Source organism: Malus sylvestris, chromosome 13, assembly GCF_916048215.2.
Source record: "Malus sylvestris chromosome 13, drMalSylv7.2, whole genome shotgun sequence".
Classification (NCBI taxonomy): Eukaryota; Viridiplantae; Streptophyta; class Magnoliopsida; order Rosales; family Rosaceae; genus Malus; species Malus sylvestris.
Genome location: NC_062272.1, coordinates 21,425,280 through 21,446,852, shown reverse-complemented (window position 1 = coordinate 21,446,852; position 21,573 = coordinate 21,425,280). Strand labels below are relative to the sequence as shown.

The following is a 21,573-nucleotide window of genomic DNA, read 5'->3' as shown; positions in this document are numbered from 1 at the left end:
ACAAATTGAAACACACAACACTCAAGATTGAAGTCAAGGGTTGTAACAGGGCTTGGGGGTAATGGCTAATAAAGAAATGATAGGAATAACAAACGTTCTTAAAGCGATAGCAAGCAAAGCAATGAAATAGACACTTGGAATTCACTTTAGAATGCAGAGTCAACTTTTAAATACAAAGGGAAGATTCATGCAACACTTAGGGCTCTTTTTCATACTCTTTTCAATTCTTTTTTTTTCTTTTCACTCTTTTTTTTTCTTTTCTACCCGTGCCTTATTAAGGACTTCAGCACACACACACACACAAGAATCATTTCCCCCACACTTGCTTTCTGCAATACATTGATTAAAAAGGAGTTCATTTTAAGTTATGCTTTACTATGCTTCAAGAATAAGGGTATGGATGGTCCTAAAACTAGGCTAGGTAAGGATAGTGTGGGTTAACAAAGAACATAGGCTTAACAAGGTTCAACGGGGTTAAACTTAAACACATAATGAAATAGGGGCACGGCAATTTGGCTTTGGTGGTCACTACACAACTTCATCTTGAATATGTGTTATGCAAATTAATAGCATGCTTTGAATGAAATAGGCATGAGTTCTAGCATTTGGAACTAAATGATGAAACGCCTTCTAAGTAGCAACCAAGCAAAGAATAATGAGATCATGCAACAACTTTAGAAAACAATGGTGCAAAGATTATTAACTCTCCAAATAAACGTTTAGGCTCAAGTCTCACAAGTTTGTAGTGTTCATTTGAGTTCCTTCCTTCAAGCATGTTACAAAATCTGATTTATCCTTTATGATTGCATGTGAATTCATAAATTATAACCACAACCAAGCATACACCAAAGAGTAAATCAAATTTTCATCCATGTTTATAACTCTCTTTAACAGTCATGTAATTAAAAACCAAATTCTCATAATTGTGTTGGAAGGTACCCTAAGACACAAATAAACACACAAAAACAACTCTTTTTGGGTTTTTCAAAACAATTTTTCAAATTTTTATGTGATTTTCGGATTTTTATGTCAAAACACACTAAAACACTCCAAAACAGCTTTAAAAAAAAAACACTTAAAAACAGCAAGGAACAACACTAGAAGTAATGGGTGATAAACTCCTACGAATTTTATGCAAAACAACTTGGTTACCCCCCCCACACTTAAATCAAACATTGTCCTCAACGTTTCAAGCATAAACTCACACAAAAACAAGCAAACAAACAAATAACGAATAAACATGACAAGTATAGCAAAGTAAAAACCAAACAGAGTAGAGTTTAAGAACGCAAATCTGGTTTTGGAGATAGATGATCTTGTTGACTTTCCAAAGCTTTGATCTCGAACTGGTTTGGAATTCTGAGCGAGGGATATAAGAGTCCCTTGGTTGTGCAGTCTGCATTCTTCTTTGCTTATTTCTTCTGCACGACAGGCAGACACGAGTTAGAGGTGATGGTCTGTTTCTTTCTTCAATCTTTCCAAGTGCCTACCATTTGCTTTCTTTCTCCTTGTCCCTAGCTGAGGATGAATTAGCACATTGTCTCCACATGCTTCGAGGTATCATTTTCACTTCCCTTATCTGTTCCCCAAGAAGATGTGGTAGACGAAAAGGAAGCATAAGATGTTGAAGATGAGTACTCGAGAGCAAGGCTAGGTAAGCAATCAGGAAGGGGTTCCAGGCAGTCGGTTCCAGATCGGAAGATTGATACCAAGTGCTGGCTGATTGCTCTCTTTCTCCTTGTCCCGCAGATGAAAACAATGATAAGAAGAAGGACAAGGAGAAAACATGATATGAGATACTCTTGCTTTCAACCTTTATGATATGAAATACTTTTACTTTGGATGAGTTGTTTGCAGAGGTACCCCAAGGAATAAGGAATATTGAGTGACTCGAGATGCTTCGTTGGGAAGGCATTCTCGGAGATGAAGAAATGTTATGTATGTTTGCCTTGCAATGGAAGGTGAAGGTTAACATTTATAGGAATTAATAACTGGTACCATTTTTCACTCTTGTTGGCAACCGTTGGATGATTTAACAATAAACTTCACGTGCCTTCTACTTCACAAGAAATCTTCGACAGATTGCTCGTAATTTCGGCAAGGCTGAGTGTGCATGTGACAGGCGCTGACACGTCTGGAAAAGCAGATGCCTCTTCGATATCTGGAATCGGTGCTTCGACAAACTACCCATGATTTCCGCAAAGCTGAGTGTGCATGTGACAGGTGATGACACGTCTGGAAAAACAGATGCCTCTTCGATTTCTGAGCTTGCCTCTTCGAGTTCTGAGCTCGCTTCTTCGAGTTCTAAGCTCCGTCGAGTGCAGAGGTTGCATGTGACAAGTGCGGACGAATCTGGAAAAGAAGATTGGCCCGTGGTTTCTGAGCAAGCCCATCTTTTGAGAAAGCTAGCGCCTCTTCGATTTTTGAATTGGCCTCTTTGATTTCTGAGCTCACCTCTTCGATCTCTGAAATCTCGTCGAGTGCTGGTTTTTATAGAGGCGCGCGGTACATTTTAAAGCACACTTGAATTTCTGCCTGTAAAAACTCCCTTCTTGCACTTCTACGATCTTGACTTGTTCAACCTCTTCTTTCTTCAAAACCTTTGAAAATGTTTGGCCCCTCCGACCGTCGTTTTGACTTGAACCTTGGTGAAGAGGCAGCCATGCCTTTTCCAGACAAAATATGACGCCCATCCCTCATATCCCCTACTGGTCCTCTTACCGTTGGGGATTCGGTGATGAAGAATGATATGACCGCTACGGTGGTGGCCCGGAACCTTGTCACTCCCAAAGATAACAGACTACTTTCCAAACGATCTGATGAGTTGGCTGTTAAGTATTCTTTGGCTCTCAGTGTGCAGTGTGCAGGTTCTATGTCTAATATGGCCCAACGCCTATTTGCTCGAACCCGTCAAGTTGAATCGTTGGCGGCTGAAGTGATGAGTCTCAAACAGGAGATTAGAGGGCTCAAGCATGAGAATAAACAGTTGCACAAGCTCGCACATAACTATGCTACAAACATGAATAGGAAGATTGACCAGATGCAGGAATATAATGGATGGTCAGATTTTACTTGATCATCAGAGGTTTGTGGGAATGTTCCAACAGCATTTGCCTTCGTCTTCTAGGGCTGTACCGCGTAATGAAGCTCCAAATGATCAACCTCTGATGCCTCCTCCTTCTGGGACTCCGCCGACTGCTGAGGCTCCGCCGACTACTGAGACTTCTCCTAAGCAGCCTTTGTGAAGGCTTCCTCTTGTATTTTCTGCTTAATGTTCCTTTTTTTTCACGAAAATGAATGTAAAAATACCTTGCATATCTGTCAATGTTTCAAAAATAAACCCACACCAAAAACAATTAAACAAGCAACAAATAAAAATGACAATCATGGCAAAATAAAACTGCAGAAAAGGGAAGGTTTTTAGAAATGCAAAACTGATTGTGGAGCGATTCAAAAATCTTCCTCATTTGAATACATGAGTTGCCTCCCAAGAAACGCTTGCTTTAAAGTCTTTCAGCCGAATGAAACTTCCTTCTAAACTTAGATGGGGCCCATAGCATGGAATTGATCCTTGAATGGAAGGTGATACTTGACGTGATCCGACAATGGTTTAAATTCTAGTGTAGGTGCCTGAATCATCAAAATCAGCAAGTTAATATATAATAAAATTGAAGTTGGAGAAGATGGCTTACTTGCTTGCTCCAACACAAACTCAATTACGAACACGACATCTTTGAAGGTTGCAGGGATATGGGATTTGGCCAGATTTGGTGTTTTGAGAGTTATGACTTTTCCCGTGTCATAAAATCCAACTTCTTTGGGAATTTTCGTCTCAAGTGTATCTTCTTTGATGAATTCTAGACATTCCCCGTCCACTTCTTGCTCTTGATTCTTTGGAAATGTTTTGAAGATGCCTTTCTCACCCTCTTCTTCCTTGGATTGCATGATCCTACAAGGAATAAGGACATTTGGTGAAATGGGGTCAAGACGAATTGAATTTAGGCTTACCTTGGTTGTAGTGGACGGCATAGAGGGCATATGGGGCTGCGGCAAGGGTGGTTCTTCCCTTACCATGGCCTTGTTATTCTCTTCTTCTTCGAGCATCAGCTGTTCATCCATGTTTTGGCTTGGTTTAGATGTCTTGGGTTCACCTCCAACCTCTATAGCACTTCCCAAAGTGATAGCATCATGGATTTTAAAATCTTCCTTCAAATTTTCAATAGTTGAGTTGGAGAGTTCACTTTGCTCTTGAATTTGTGCCGTGAACTCCATAATCTCTCCAAGTTGATTTTTCAATTCGCTCATCTCCTTAGCTTGATTGAGCATTGTTTCATTTTGATTTTGCTGCCCCTGCACCAAAGAGGTTAGTAATTGAAAATTTTGATCACTATCCGTGGACATACTTGAATTTGATTGGAATTGTTGTAGGGGAAGCTGTGGTGGCTGTATAGGTGTTAAATAAAACTCCTCTGATTGCTGCCAAATCCATCTTGTTGAGCCTCATTGGCTTGATTTTGTGAGCCTTGCACCAAAGAATTGTTTTCATCAAAAATTCGATCATAATCTGTTGACGAACCTGAGTTTGATTGAGCATATTGTATATGAGGTTGTGATGGCTGCATAGGTCTTAAATAGAACTCCTCTTATTGATGCCAATATCCATCTTGTTGGAATTGTTGAGGTTCTATGTAATCTAAATAATCTCTCCAATCCGAATTGTAAGTGTTGGAAAACATGTTGTCCCATGATTGGCTATGGCCTTGATAACCCCAAGCATTTTCATTCGCAGTGAATTGAGAATATTGCTGAGTTGGATATCCTTGCCCATAGGACACACTACACGTATGGACACTTTGCATTGTGGTCCTTTCGGCATATTGTGACAATTGAGAAGTAAATTCCGCCAATTGAGCTTGAATGGTAGCAAAATCCATGTCTTACTTCTCTAGTACCTGAAATCAAGGAAACAAAACTAAATCAAATATCAAAAGTAAAAAAAAAAAAAACAAAAATCACAAACAGAAACAAAGTCAGTAACTAAAAACAAAAGACATGAAAATAAACAAAAAGAAATAACAAGGGATTAGCAAAGTTGCTAATCCCCGGCAACGGGGCCAAAAACTTGATGCGAAAATTAACTTAACACACAAATTTAACCCTCTTTTGACAATTGTAGTACAAGTATAAGTAGGGATCGTTCTGGACCGGGGATTAGGAGGGCTTTCTAATAACCTCTAAACTGACTCAAAAACATAAAACTAAACTTAAAAACACTTAACAAGACTCACAAGACTCAAAGCAAACTTAAAATACTCAAAACAGCTTAAAACAACCAAATAAACTTAAACTAGACACTAGGAATGACTTTGGATGAAAATTGACTTTTATTTGAATCAAAACATTTTAAAACACAAATTAAAATAGATTCTAACTAATTAGACACACTAAAGTAAAGGGGGAGTGAGTTTTGGACGAAGTTGAAACAAACAAACAAACAAGTATGAAAAACTAGACAGATTGTAAAACAAATTTGAGAAATAAGATGATGGATGAGATAGCTAAAGGCTTTTTCTCCACACATGATATGTATGCAAATAACTCGATTTCCAATTACTACTTCATTGAATTATGAACGACAATGCTCCAAATTAACCGTGACATCACTAGTTAACTCTCAGATTTCCTTGTTCTATTGGATTAGATGACATCATTCGACAACCAAAAACATTCTTCTAAAGTTCCCTACATGACATCATAATAGAGATACAATCAAAGATCATTACGTTTAATGAAAATCATAAGCATTGACAAAGCACTTGCAACTATGACATCATGTCACTCATGCTAGGAATTGAATTTAATGCGATCGTTTATAAGCGACCTTCACTACATGTGAATATAAGTTTGTAACGATTATATGAAACTTCCTTATATTCTAGCAACGGATTTATGCCTGCCAATTAAGTGTCGACCCTTAATTAACAAATACAAATAAGTTATCAATCAAATAGTTAAGCCAATTGCATTCACGATTCAAGAGTTCATAACTAGAATTTATCAAATTATATTGCACACATAATCATGGCTTTGAAATCACCCCTAGCCAAGAGGGGTTTAGCCACTCATATTTACAACAAAATGAAAGGAAATGAATTTAAACATTAGAAACAAAAGAAAGAAAACACCTAAACGCTCCAACGATCCAAGTTGGACAGCAAGCACGTTCAAGCACTTTCCTTCCCTTCCTTTGCTACGGCACAAGGTGTTGGTGAGTGTTTGAAGGTTTGTTTGTATGGAGGAATGGATGTGAAGATGAATGGATGTGTTTGGATGAAGGTTGTGTTGAAATGGGAGTGAATGATCTAACGAAGTATGAACTAAATTTATGTTACACACACTTCCTTTTATAGAAGAAGTGCATGGAAATAGAGGGGAACATGGAGTGGTGTAGCAATTGAGTGCAATGATTCAATGTAATGATGCATGAAATCTAAAATGATGTAGGGAACAAGGAATGGTGTAGCAATTGAGTGCAATGATTCAATGTAGTGATGCATGAAATCTGAAATGATGGAGGGAACAAGGAATGGTGTAGCAATTGAGTGCAATGATTCAATGTAATGATGCATGAATTTGAAATGATGGAGGGAACAAGGAATGGTGTAGTAATTAAGTGCAATGATTCAATGTAATGATGCATGAAATCTGAAATGATGGAGGGGACAAGGGTGATTATGCATGGCATGAGTGGAAAGGTGAGTAAGTGGTGAATCAATGAGTGCAAGGAGGTGAAAGGATATTGTGCACATGGTAGACAAAGGAAAGGAAGTGGAATGATGCAACAAATGAGTCAATGGAGGGAACATGGATGATGATGCACGGCATAGGAATCCAAAGGGAGTGCAATGGTGGTGCACGACAATGATGGAAATGTGAATGGTGGAGTGGCACCTCTTTGTGGCTGAGCTCTTTGTCCTTTTTACATTAATTCTTATTTTTCTTTAACACATTCCTAGCCTCTTTAGTCTTCAATTTCGTCCATCCACCTTGCTCCATGCATGTGCTATTCATTCCAAGCCCAAAACTGCTCCAAAATGCATCTTATTGCTTTATAAGGCCTATGGACCTACAAACACACGAAAATAGCTTAAAATACGTAATTAACTTAGAAATAACAACATAAATGCATGAGAACAAGCTAACTCAGTCGCATAAATATGCTCCTATCATCTTGTCGTCTGCCTCGGCACAACGAGAATACTCATGGCTGAAACGACTGGCATACTCTCGTAGTGACTCGTCCGGCTTTTGGCAAAGGAAAGGAAGTGGAATGATGCAACAATTGAGTCAATGGAAGGAACATGGATGATGATGCAAGACATAGGAATCCAAAGGGAGTGCAATGGTGGTGCACGACAATGATGGAAATGTGAATGGTGGAGTGGCACCCCTTTGTGGCTGAGCTCTTTGTCCTTTTTACATTAATTCTTCTTTTTCTTTAACACATTCCTAGCCTCTTTAGTCTTCAATTTCGTCCATCCACCTTGCTCCTTGCATGTGCTATTCATTCCAAGCCCAAAACTGCTCCAAAATGCATCTTATTGCTTTATAAGGCCTATGGACCTACAAACACACGAAAATAGCTTAAAATACGTAATTAACTTAGAAATAACAACATAAACGCATGAGAACAAGCTAACTCCGTCGTATAAATATGCTCCTATCATCTTGTCGTTTGCCTCGGCACAACGAGAATACTCATGGCTGAAACGACTGGCATACTCTCGTAGTGACTCGTCCGGCTTCTGGCAAATAGTGTACAAGTCATTTGTAGAATGCAAGCGAACGGTCTGGAAGATGTGTTGAGAGATAAATAGTTTCGTCAGTTTCTTAAATGAGTCTACTATCTCAGGTGGAAGACGGCAATACTAGTTTAGAGCTCCGCCAGAGAGGGTGGAGGGGAAGAGAAGACATCGTTCTTCGTCGGTGTGCATTCGATATGCCATGGTGGACTCAAAGAGGTTAAGGTGTTCAATTAGGTCATCCCTTCCAGTATAGAGTTGTAAACCAAGCTTTTGTTTTGTCTTCGTTTGAAGTGGGTGTTGAGGATCCTCCTTGTGAGAGGGCTAGGCCTGGGTTAGTTCCAGTCAGGTATCTCGGCTTGACGTTCAGCTTTCAACTTGTTTACTTCCTCAAGGAGCTGAAGGACAAGGGGGTCCTGAGTAGAGTCATGTACCACTAAGATTTTCTTTCGTAAGTTTCTATCGCCTCTTGGAAGTAGGAAAGTTTGAGCAAGGGCGTGTGATTTTTCCTTGGATTCGCCGTACTGACTTCTAGGGCGAGTCTGTCGGAATGCCTCAGAGTCCCATGTACCTTCATGTTCCTCTGGGACTTGTCGTTCCTTTACTAGATTGACAGCTGGCCTGGGTCGTAGGAGAGGACCGAGTCTTTCAGAAACCCTTGGGTCATTGAACTTCGAGCATATGTGGAGGGGATTCTCTCGACGTTGCTTTAGGAAGTCTTGGCAGTCACGATAAATGACTTTTGATCATTCCAACCCTTCTGCAAGGAGGTGTCTTCCTCCACTTCTCCTGCTTTGGGTCGAAACAACTAGGTTGAGAGAAGTCTTATGTTGATCAATGTTTTGATGATTAGCTCGCTCCTCATCAGGGATACCCATGTCAAAGGAAGGTGACCCTTCGTGTTGGGGGGCACCTAGATGATGGTTGATGTCTACAAGGGCAACGAGCTCGCGTGTTTGAGTACGCATAGTTTCGTGGAGCGTCTCAAAAAGCTTCTCATACTGCTTCTGGAGGACCCCATTCTTCATTGCTATCTTATTGTTTTGAGCTTCTAGCTCATTGACTTTAGCTTGAAGAACAACCCTCTTTCCTTCCTTCTTTCGTTGCTTCGTACTAGGTGCAAGAGGGGTGTTATTCTGTGTGATGTGGCTTCCTTTGCTCCCTATGTTGGAGAGGGATGCCTGGTCAAAAGAGAGTGTACGAATGGTGTTAACCAGCTTGACAAAGCTGAAGACAATAGGAATAAGTGTTGTTCCCATAGACGCCGCCAAATGTTGATGCATAAAATCAGTGAGGACTTTGGTACACCTGAAAGTGTTAAGTTTGTGACCTTCGCTAGATTGCTCCGGTCACTAGTGTGGATAAGTATGTAAATGGATAGAGACAGGGTAGCAAACACAAGATGTACGTGGTTCACCCAGGTTGGCTACGTCCACGAAGTAGAAGAGTTCTTATTAATTGTGAAGGGTTTACACAAGTACATAGGCTCAAGCTCTCTTTTAGTGAGTACTAGTGAATGATTTAGTACAAATGACATTAGGAAATATTGTGAGAGAATGATCTCTATTTATAGAAGAAAGCTAGAAACTTTCTTCTGACATTGACACGTGTCGTGTTGTGATTGGTTTCTGATGTTGACACGTGTCGCGCTATGATTGGCTTCTGATGTCGACACGTGTTGCACTGTGATTGGCCTCCTGGTTTGAGGGGAACTCTTCTGGGTCCTTGACGGTATAACGTTGACCGGTGCTCAGTAGTTTCAGGATTGGTCAAGTATGGTACAAACAAAAGACATCCTCAACAGTAAGCAAAAAAGTATAATTCTATGAGGGACATTTGAAAAGAAAAGTATAATTCAAAGGTAATAATTGAATTAGGAAACAAACACTTCAACGCATTGTTTGAATCCAAAGGCCAAAAGAAAGCATAAAAGGGAAATTGCATTATAGGGTCAACATTCAAATGGTAAAAATAGAACCAATATTAGATGTGGCTAATCAAAATGGACATTTGAAAAGCAAAGTATAATTCAAAGGTAAGATTTGAATTAGGGTACAAACACTTCAACGCAGTGTCTGAATCAAAAGGCAAAAACAGAAGCACAAAATGGAAACTACATTACAGTGTCTGCATTCAAATGGTCAAAACAAAACCAATATTAGATGTGGCTAATCAAATAGACATTTGAAAAGGAAAGTATAATTCAAAGGTAAGAACTGAATCAGGAAACAGATACTTCAACGCAGTGTCTGAATGATGGCTCCTAAAGAACTTTTTTCTCTCAACCCTAGCCGTTCCCTTTTCTTGCACAGAACCCCCACAAAGCTAACTGCTCGCCGCCAACTCCTTCTTCTCTGGTTGGGGTCGCCAGGCAACCTTCTCTCTTCCTTCTTTTCCTTCTCCCCTCTAGCCCACTAACTCATCACTCAAATCCTTTCCTTCCCTCCGTCCTGGTATCTCTTTCTCTTTCATTTTTTATTTTCTACTTTCCTTCCGATTTTCTTTCTTTCTCTTGTCTCCAGTAGCATCTGTTATCCTTTGGTGGTGTGCTTTGAGCTTTTATCTCAATTTTGCTATGAGTTTATTATGCATCTTTCCTCCCCAGTTGTTATTCCTCTTCACGAATCCTCTATCATCACCCTTGGTAATTCGTTTCATTGGATGGCTCTTTCAAGTCTCTCATTTGGAGGAGTGCTCCGGCATTTAGTGGCTTTTAAAATGCTTTTTGCACTATTTGTTAGGATTATAAGAGTGCTCACTACGTGGGTGGCTTGGCCACCCTCATTTTCCGTTCATCCATTTGGTTCCTTGGTTCGTCTTCTTGATGGTGTTGGTGTTGTGAAGGTGCTGCAACTAGCTTGAAGGATGCGACATTTTTCCTTTTTTAGATCTAGGGTTTCAATTGGAGTTTTCTCTTGTTTTGGTCTATGTTCTTTCTTTTCTTATCATTGTATTTTCTATTATGTTGGATTGTGCTTTTACTTGTTTGTTTTGGGTTGTACATCTCTTGTACTAGCCTTCTTTATTAATGAATTTTATAATGTTTGACAAAAAAAAAAAAAAAACACAGTGTCTAAATCCAAAAGCAAAAACAGAAGCACAAAACGAAAACTGCATTATAGTGTCTGCATTCAAATGGTAAAAACAGAACCAACATTAGATGTGGCGTGGCTAATCAAATTAGACATTTGACAAGTAAAGTCTAACTCAAAGGTAAGAATTGAATCAGGAAATAGGCACTTCAATGCAGTGTTTGAATCCAAAGGCAAAAACTGAAGCACAAAGCAGAAATTGCATTACAGTGTTTGCGTTCAAATGGTAAAAACAGAACCAATTTTGTTTTTGGTTTGGATGGTGTTGATTAGTCAAACTATTTATTTGGGTTTGATGGAGGAGAGAGAGAAAAATAAAGAGGTATGGAGAGGAGAGATAAACAGGAGAAAGTGAAGAGATAGAAGGGAAGAGAAAGACATGAAAGAAAATCGGGAGAGAATGAAGTACATAAGGATGAAAGAAGAGAGGAGATAAAGAATGGAATAAAATGAAGAGAGAAGGGTATAATAGTTATTCTCTAACAAGCTTAAACCCATGTGACATGATTTATTGACCAATGTATAATTATTATAAATATTTCATTGATTATGTCAAAAAAAAAAAAAAAAATTGGCCATTCATGTATGGCTAATTAGTCAAGATTTTATTGACCTTTGACTAAATATCCTTAATTATAATGGAGGTTTAAAGTCTACTTTGGGCTTTGAAATGCTTTTGGGATCAACCGGGACATTGAGCCCAAGACAAATTGAACTAGATTAAGTAGTGGCCCAAAAGGCCCATATGATTGCTATGGACGGTTGGTTTTGACCTAGTGTTAGTGGGTTTCGTTCTTATTTTATTTTCACAAATGAAGTGCAAAACAAACTCATGTGATGGTGTAAGTGAAAAGATTTAAAGCGAAGGTTCTCTTGGAAGTTTAAGGATGTAATCTTCATTCACTTCACTGTTCTTTGCATTTAATAGTTCTCTTAGCTCTCTTCCTTCTGTTTTCTCCCCGTGTATTGGTACTCAAAAGGAAAAACTTGTACAGAAATATAAAAAGAAAAAGGAAGGAAGAAAGAAAGAGAGAAACACCATCTCCACCACCAAACTTTCCACCCTATCCCTCCCTATGATAGAATAAATGTTTCATTGTGACCGGAATATATGTGGTACATCACGTGTTTTTATATAAGTGGTGGTAAATTTTATTTTTAAAGTTATTAACTTTTTAACACATATATCCCACAATTTGTTTCGGGACACGTGATGATTACACTGAAAAATCTCTCATATAATAGAGCAAGTGGGTATTAGCATGTCACATTTGCTCTATCCTACACTCACCACACACAAGGAGGTGTCGAAATATTAAGGGGTATCTACTTTGGTGCATAAAGGAGAAGCTACACAAGCTGGAGCAAGGAGAAAGAAGTTGGAGGAGTTACATGCTTAGCTTCAAAGCTAGATGCAAAGGTATAACTTATAATCTTCCATTTAATATTAAAGTAAATGAATATACCAACCATAGGACCAAGATCTTGAAGAGGGGTTTGTATCACTTTAGTTTGCTTCCGCCCTTTTTTTTTACATGCATGTTAATCTACTTGTATTTTATCTTATGCATGCCAGTTAGATTCACTCCTTGAAACCCTTTACAAGCCGACTTCTTGTGCTGGTTTCCGTGGTGGCTGGGCACTCCTTGGCCGTTTTGGTTGAGCCACCTCGTATGCTCAAATGCAAGGCAAATTCTATCCGTCTTGATTCGGCGGTGGTGTGGAACTATTGCGGACCTATAGCTTGATCTGTGGCCAATAAGCCTTCCATGGTTGCAGTTGCAGCGGGTTTCCTTACTTAGGTTGTGGTACTGCAGATCGTTCGAGGGTACGGTGACGTTGTTGTCGATCAGAAGGAGCTACCCTGTTTTTTGTAGTGGTGATGAGCCGTCGGTGGTTTTCCTATTGGCTTAGTTGTAATTTGTGTTCGTTTGTGCCACCTAGAAGTTGTGTGTTCTCACTTTTGTGATGGCTCTGCATGTTGCTCGGTCTAGGTTTTGTCATTACAGATCTATTGTGGCAGGTGTTGGAGCAATATTAGAAAATATGAAAAATAACAATATAATTCCAATAATAACAATAATAATAAAGAAATTCACAACATCAATTATATATGAGATTAATATAAACAACTAGAGTGAAAGTTAGAAAACTGACAAACTTGGAGATTGAGGCTTGCATAAATGCAATGTCCTAAAGATAGAATTTCGCCCCTACTCTTGTGCTTTTAGTTCGATAGGTGTCTATTTTCCAGGATTCAACAATCTATAATCCGAAGTCAAAGCACTTCAATCTTCGGACTCTGGCGAACTTCATATATTCCGTACTCTCAAGACACAACTCGGAATTTGACTAAGAATGAGAGAAACAAAGTGGGGAAACCCTATTTCTCAAGAGTAAAAATTAACTCTAATTTCTCTATATCTAATACCAATGGTTTCATGGGTTTATATAGAATCCAACTTCTACTTATTAAAGAGATGTAACTTTTCACTATAAGTATACATCACTTATCAAGGGAATATCACTTAAACAACATAACCTTTCTAAGAAATTGGTTAACACTATTTTTCATTCAATTATTAAAATTATATATTACAATATTTCATATTATAATATATAATTTCCAACAATCCCCCACATGAATGAAAAATTAGGAAGAATTTGAGAGTACAGGCGGAAAAGAGATGCATCGGGAGAGGTGTCTTTTGGACTTGAACCTACCCTAGTGAATACTTATCGGATTTACTTGGTGACGCAGTGAATATAGAATCTTGAACTGTTCACCGCAGTAGTAAACCGAGACAATAAGCAACACACATCACTAATCCTAATATATTCTAGTTCATACGGTTGTGTTCATTTTGGTCCTGAACAAATCCCGGATTCATGAGAGCTTTAGAGAATTTAGCCATCTCATTCTCATAGAAGCGACCCACTTCTACTCTCACATAGGTGACCACTGATTAAGAATAGTCTGCTCTATTCCTCTTATTTATAAAATATCATTGTCATTAAGTATAAATATACAACCTAAAACATCTGCAGACAACACACTTCTTCCATCTTTGGAATGAGATATATAGTGTGTTAACTTCTTTGAATCATGCCCAACCAGTTTGCCTATTGAACTTAGACCATGGGATCTCCAATCAACTAAGTTAGGTTTCCGCTCGGCTGATTCATTAGTTATGTTGGCTTTAGCCTCATTCCCCTCGATGATCAACTTACTCTCTAGTCTAACCTTTAATAATTGGATCCATTATTAGGTTAACTATTTTTAATGGTGTGCACAATCCATCTTATGAAATTATATTTCATACGAGAGTAGTTGATTTACAATGTCAAGTCCTCAACCGTACATGTTGGGGCTTTAGTTAGTAATTTGCTAATACTTGGGCATACTCCCCCACATTTAAGGTAGTTGTAAGAAGGTCTCTAACCTTGCCATACCTTAAACAATTACTCATTACAGGAGATGACATCTTAAATGTCGTTCAATCAGCAACTTACTTTTAACCAACCCCCACAATTCTTTCATAATTGTAGTTTCTTGTAATGCTATCATTAAATTGATCACATTTTCCACTTTAAGAAGTAAGGAACAATTAAGATAGACTTTATCTATCTTTTTAGGCATTCATGCCTCACTAGAAATTATGAGAAAATCACTTCTTGGCTTTCATTCTTTCCTTACTATGACTAACATGCATGACCCAATGGCCATGTCCAATCATATGCTTACTTAATAAGCATCATTATGTCGAATTCAAATCTGCAACCAACCCCCACAAGTTTTCCAAAGCAACATCAGAATTTCTTCTACTTAGCATTTAGGGCTACGTTCAATGTTATTGATTTTAACTTCTTCTAGTGCACCCCCTAGTTTGTTTACTCCATATTCATACCATCCGCCCCCACATCACCTAAGCTGTAGCTCCTCATCATTGTTACAATCACCAACCAGGCCAAAGTCTTATACTATGTGTGCCTTCTCAGACAGAGCATACCTTTCTGTGAAATTAGCAAATCAACGAGCAACAGACTTGGTGTTGGTTGCTAGCCCCAATGGGCCGCACTTGAGGCTTCTCAAGCAGTGCATGGCATTGGTGGTTTTTTCCCTTAGACCAATTGATCGTTTGGCCATTGTTACCTACTCATCAGCTGCTGCTCGCGTCTTCCCTTTGAGACGCATGACATCTTATGGAAAGAGAACAGCCCAACAGGTTATTGATCGTCTGTTCTACATGGGGCAAGCAGATCCCGTGGAAGGGATCAAGAAGGGGATAAAGATACTTGAAGATCGTGCATACAAGAACCCAGAGTGTGGCATCCTGCATCTGTCTGACAGCCCAATGCGATCCTACCATGCTGCAATGGACATGGATGTGCCGATTCCAGTCCATCGCTTCCATGTAGGATTTGGATTTGGCACTTCGAATGGATATATCATGCATGAGTTTGAAGATTTGCTAAGAAGAATCCTAGGCGGCATGATTAGAGAAATTGAGTTGAGGATGAGAATAGGGGAGGAAGCCAGCAGAAGCAGTCGGATCGTGAGAATAGGAGAGCTAAGAGGAGGTGAAGAAAATAAAATCTTAGTGGACTTGGGCGTGTGTGAACATATTTGTGTGGGATATAGCTACATTGAGGAGGGTGATGAGATGACAACAGGGGAAACAGTGGCGAAGGTAGGACTAGGAGATGATGTTGGTAAGAGTAGTAGTAGTAGTAGTAATGCAACGGTTAGAGGAGGACGGGGAGGATTTGCTTGTGGTGCTGCATCAGGGACGAGTGGTGCAATCATCGGCGGGAGGTCTAGTACAAGTACTAGTAGTGTAGAAAGTTGGGACTACCATGACGCTTACATGGCTAGAAGATGGGCCAAGCATTTGCATGCCTACAGGCTTTGAATCAATTAATCCATTCTTGACATTTCACACTAGGTCTCGATGGATGGGCGTAGTATTGCATGCTTCATTTTGCTAGGAAGGAACCACACTATACTTTGTTATATTCAAACAATCTTAAGACAAGTTTAGGTTTAGTTGCTATAATTTTGTCATCGATTCCAAATTGGCATTACATAAGTGTTACTTCATAATTGTTGCTTGTTTTGCATGATTGCATGCTTGGGTTTTTTTTTTTTTTTGTTCGTTTTGACTTTTGATTTAACAACAAAAGATCATTTTGGGAATTATTGATGATAAATATCATACTGCAATACTTGAATTACAATAAGTCTTGTGAATTTGGTAGTTCGAATTGATATGAAATTGGGTTGACAATAGTATGTGATTGCTAATTATTCTTTGATGTCGTAAGGTACAATGATACTTTACAAAATTAATTAGGGCGTTGGACTGCATTTGGTTTATGTATATATTTATCCTATATATGCATGGACAATACTGTTTAAATGATGCTTTAATATAGAAGTTCCTTTTCATTTTGTGCATGCACTATCTTATGAAAACTTACATGCTTATAAGCCTCATACGTGCAACACAAAAAAAAAAAAAAAAAAAAAAAAATAGGATGAGAAATGGCGTAATTATTTAATTTTCTTTTCACATTAATAGTTGTGGCATTTAAACTCGTGTCAAGATAGAATGGACATTCAGATGCATGCCTTGATTTGGTTGTTGCATTCATATGTGAAGAGTACTGGGATTGGTTCATTGGGTGTTCTATAAAATATATGTGTTATATGTAGAAACCCGTCACAATTGACCAATTGGAGATTCCAGAAAAAGAGAACAACGGTTTGATATCCATTTGAGTAAAGGATCTTGGATCATATAGAACCATGTGGAGGTTAATCTTGGGTCACGCGCCGTGTGGTGGTTAAGTTGCAAAAGGATGCAACTATTTGACAAATCGATGGTTTTATAATGTGGTGGAACTAAATATTGGAATCTACCATGTGAGATCCAAGGACAAAGCATGCCGTTTGAAGTAATGCTTTTGACAGTGAAAGGGTACGACCTTAACTTCTACATACCGACTGGATGTATTATCATATAGTGATAATAATGTTGAAAAATCATTTATCTGATTTCTTCAAAGAGATTAATTTATCAATTTCAAGAGGCCTAGAATGATATCATCATATTATTACGAACAATTATATGACTATAGTCATATATGATGCAACACTTAACTTTCTGGAAGATTTCTTGAGAAGCATTTAGTTTATGTGTTTTGCTTCTTTGCCGAGGAGAGTGATGCATTTGCCATGTCAATCATGGAGAAAATGAATATTATTGAGTGTTATTCAAAATGATATCAATATAGAGAAATAATCTTGAAATTGTGGGGGTCTTTCACAAAGGAAAAGACGACACTAAAAATGTGCGGGGCATTTCGCATAATTGTATTAGACATGCATGATGATACTTATTAAGTAAGCATATTAATGGTCATGGCCATTGGGTCATGTATGTTAGTCATAGTGTGGAAAGGATGAAAGCCAAGAAGTGCTTTTTCCATAATGGCTAGAGAGGCATGAAGGCCTAAGAAGATAGATATATAAGGTCTTAGTTGTTTCCTACTTCATAAAAATAAAAATAAAAATAAAACGTGATTGATTTAACAATGACGTTAAATTAACCACAATTATCAAAGAATTGTGGGGGAAGCTTATCTAATTTTGAGATATGAGATTTATTTAAGAAGCATGTTAAACTCATTTTGCATGAGTTATTCAACTCTGGAAGATGACAATTAGACTGTGGGGGGCAAGGTCCATTTGAAAGACTTAAATCACTCTATAGATGAGTCTTTAACAATGGGAACTTTGAAAATTGTCAAGACAGAGCCCTAACAGGTGAAGATAGATATGATATAGAATGTCTATTTTCATCAGCTTTCTTCTCAAGTATGATGTATGATGAAAGAGTTATTAATAGCATTAAAGCAACCACAATGTGTGTGAATTGTGGGGGAGTGGCTTAGCTATTTTTTAGAATGAAATATACTTAAAAAATGTAAAAGTAACTTGCTTCTAGAAAGAGATAACAATTTTTAAGGTATTGAAAGGTTAGAGACCTTCCGAAAAAAAAAAATACCTTAAATGTGGGGGAATGTACCCGAGTGTTAGCAAATTACTTTTTAAGTCCTAACATATGTTTTGAAGGACTTAACATTGGAAAACAACTACTCTCAAATGAAATATAATTTCATAAATGAAAGTGCGCACCATAAGTGATAGTCATCAACCTAGTGGATCCAATTTTTAAAGGTTTGACTAGAGAGTAAGTTGTATCATCGAGGGGAATGGGTTAAAAGCCTACGTCTTAAGAATCGCCATAATGGCAACCCAACCTAGCTGACTGGAGATCCCAAGATCTAGGTTCAAAGGGACAACCGAATTGTGGATAATTCAATGGGAGCACTGCGGAGATTACCTCCTACCCATGTCCTATGATGAAACAGTGCTATCTGCAGCGTGTTTAGGATAAGCTTTGCTTTTAATGATTCCTATACTTGTAAATAACAAGTGGGGTATTAATGCAGGATACTCTTAATGGGAAAGTCACCTATCTTGAGTGAGGAATGAGGCCGTTCCTGTGAGAATTTTTTGAAGGGCTTAGTTCTCTAAAAGCACTCATGAGAAACCAAGAATTGTTCAAGGCCAAAATGAACACAACTGAGAAACCACGGGGTGTCTGGAAGGGTATTGTGTGATTACTATTGTCTTGGTTTACACAAACGGCTGAGCAGTTCAAGACATCGCGTTCACTGATTAGCCAAGTAAATCCGATAGTAATTCACTACGGACGGTTCAAAGCCAAAAGCCACCTATCCCGATGCGGTACTTTTCCTACTGAATTCTCTCTCTAGTGTCTGCATTGTCATTTGCATGGTATTGAGTCAATTTCCATTCATGTGGGGGATTGTTGGAAAATTTAATAATAATATTATTATATTAAATTTATTAATTGAATGGAAATTAGAAGTGGAGCCTTTTGGTAGAAAGATATGTCTACTTAAATGAAGTGTTGCAACTTTTGACTCTTCATGAATAGTCACAAGCTTTCCAAAGAGGTATCTCACATTCTATAAATAGGGAAGCCCCCTATAATCACAAGATGACTTTTCATTGTTTTACATAATCATACATATAGTGCACTAAATATTAGAGAGTCTCATTGAATCTATATGAGAGAGTATTCAACACAATCGTGGTTCATGAAGCCTTGTGATTTGGAGTGCTACTATGACAAGGACGTGGTCGTTGTATCTTGGGAGACATGCGCCGATCAACCATGAGCACCATAGTGGGGTGTAAACTTGTCTTAAGGACAAAGTGTCCAACACTTGCCTCGACCGTATTTTCAGGTTTTTCTAATCCATTATGTCATGTTTGTTTAACATTAGTTACTCATGTGCATGCATTATTTTGATAGATAATTGCATGAATTATTTCTTGATTTTCCATGAGATTTAATATAGCAATTAAACCCTAATTATTCCAACCAGTGGTTTTTTACAGAAAAATGTATGTCTTGGTGGGACTGATTTTATTTGCTTATTGATATATAACATAGTAGTATTTGTGATGTTGGCATTTAAATTGTATTGTTAAATGCATGATACAATTCAAATATATTCATGGACAAATGTAGAGCAATTCGATGTTTGGTTGTGTCCAATATTTCCTAAAGAAATATTAGTGGATTATAATGAAATGCCTTGTGAGTGTTAGTGCTGGATTTGAATGCAGCCGTGACTTTTAATTGTTATGGATATGTATGCGAGTATTATAAAGGAACATGAATTGGTTGTATTTGATACATGAAATTGTTTGCCTCTTGGCATATGATGTAGAGGTGATAAGAAAATCTGAGAAAAGATTAAATACCTTTTCATGATAGGATGTTTCTTCTCACTCATAAAGTTTACGCAAAGTTATGCGTTGATGCAGAAGAAACTGTATGCGACTTTTCTAATAGTCGCACCGTTTCGTAATGGGATCTATTTTGGACCGGTTGAGTTCTTGCAGTGCAATCGGTTCATATCCATGTGGCATATACATATATGTATGCATGCTCTTAAATCGATATTTTTTCTACATAATTGAAAAGGGAAAAAAAAAAAAAAATTGCATATGGAATGCATTGCAGTCAAACGGCTCTGCTTTTGTTCCCAAGCATATAGATTTCTGAGATGTTGCAGATGAAAAGTGTCCACAACCCAGTATCTATATGTGATACGCATACCAGTTCTGTTCTTGTTTTATATCTAAATAAATTCTTAGTTTTGCAGAAAGGAATTGCATCTATATAATTGATGCAGTTAATCCTTATTAGGCAGATGCGCGAAGGCTTCAAGGCCATAGTGAATTATCTAAGAGTTTTAATTGAGTTAATATGACCTTTCAGTTGTACGGTATAGTTCCGTATAAATGGAAACTGTCTAATGGAAACCACAAAATTGGGTTTGCCATAAATCGGGAATGGTCCAGACTAAAAGCCAAGTCCTTTGAGAACAATAAGACGCCAAAAGTGTGGGGATTTTTTGTAAATTTGCAGAAAGACGTTATGTTGCTTATTTAGTAAGCAATGGCAACCAATGAGTGTGTTTTATCAATGGTTACTCATGGTAAGAAAGCTTTTGTGATAACAAAAGAAGATACTGTATTCAAATTAAATCTTTGAACTCATTTTAGATGAGTTATTATCATCTTGAAAAGAATAGACACTCAATGTGAGAGGAATTATAGATTGGAAGTGTGGGGGGTCTTTGAGAAAAGAAAAAATTAGACACTAAAATGTGGGATATTTGAAAATATGTATTATGCCTGATGATGCTTATTAAGTAAGCATATAAATGGTCATGCATGTATTATGATGGCTTGCCAAATATGGCAAAGAACAATGTCTAAATTACGAAGAATAATTTGCATTTAAAAGAGATAATAAGCAATATCTCTTATTATGGATAACTTGTTTAAGGTATGGCAAGGTTAGAGACCTTACAAATACCTTAAATGTGGGGGAGTTTACCCAAGTACTTAGTGTTAGCAAATTACTTAGTAATTAAGTCCTAATATAATTTTGAGGACTTGACATTTCAAACAATGTCAAACAACTACTCTCGTATGAAATAAAATTTCATAAGATGGATTGTGCACACCATTAAAAAAAGTCAACCTAGTAGTGGATCCATTTATTAAAGGTTAGACTAGAGAGCAAGTTGATCATCGAGGGGAATGAGGTTAAAGCCAACATAATTAATGAATCAGCCGGGCGGAAACCTAACTTAGTTGATTGGAGATCCCATGGTCTAAGTTCAATAGGCAAACTGGTTGGGCATGATTCAAAGAAGTTAACACACTATATACCTCATTCCTATGATGGAAGAAGTGTGTTGTCTGCAGACGTTTTAGGATGTATATTCATACTTAATGACAATGATATCTTATAAATAAGAGGAATATTGCAGAGTATTCTTAATCAGTGGTCACCTATGTGAGAGTAGAAGTGGGTCGCTTCTATGAGTATGAGATGACTAAATTCTCTAAAGCTCTCATGAATCTGGGATTTGTTCAGGACCAAAATGAACACAACCGTATGAACCGGAATATATTAGGATTAGTGATATGTGTTGCTTATTGTCTCAGTTTACTACTGCGGTGAACAGTTCAAGATTCTATATTCACTGCGTCACCAAGT

At 37.9% G+C, this 21,573-nt stretch overlaps 1 protein-coding gene across 1 annotated transcript; it reads left to right on the top strand.

Moving 5' to 3' along the window:
* Window positions 1–14,771: 14,771 nt before the first annotated feature.
* Window positions 14,772–15,895, top strand: LOC126595647 (E3 ubiquitin-protein ligase WAV3-like). Its single transcript, XM_050261947.1, has one exon. It carries the CDS (start codon window positions 14,878–14,880, stop codon window positions 15,805–15,807), a length of 930 nt encoding a protein of 309 aa, XP_050117904.1. The 5' UTR covers window positions 14,772–14,877; the 3' UTR covers window positions 15,808–15,895.
* Window positions 15,896–21,573: the final 5,678 nt, after the last annotated feature.

Coding starts and splice junctions, on each gene's coding strand:
- LOC126595647 (XM_050261947.1), top strand. CDS start 14,878: ATGTGTGCCTTCTCAGACAGAGCATACCTTTCTGTGAAATTAGCAAAT.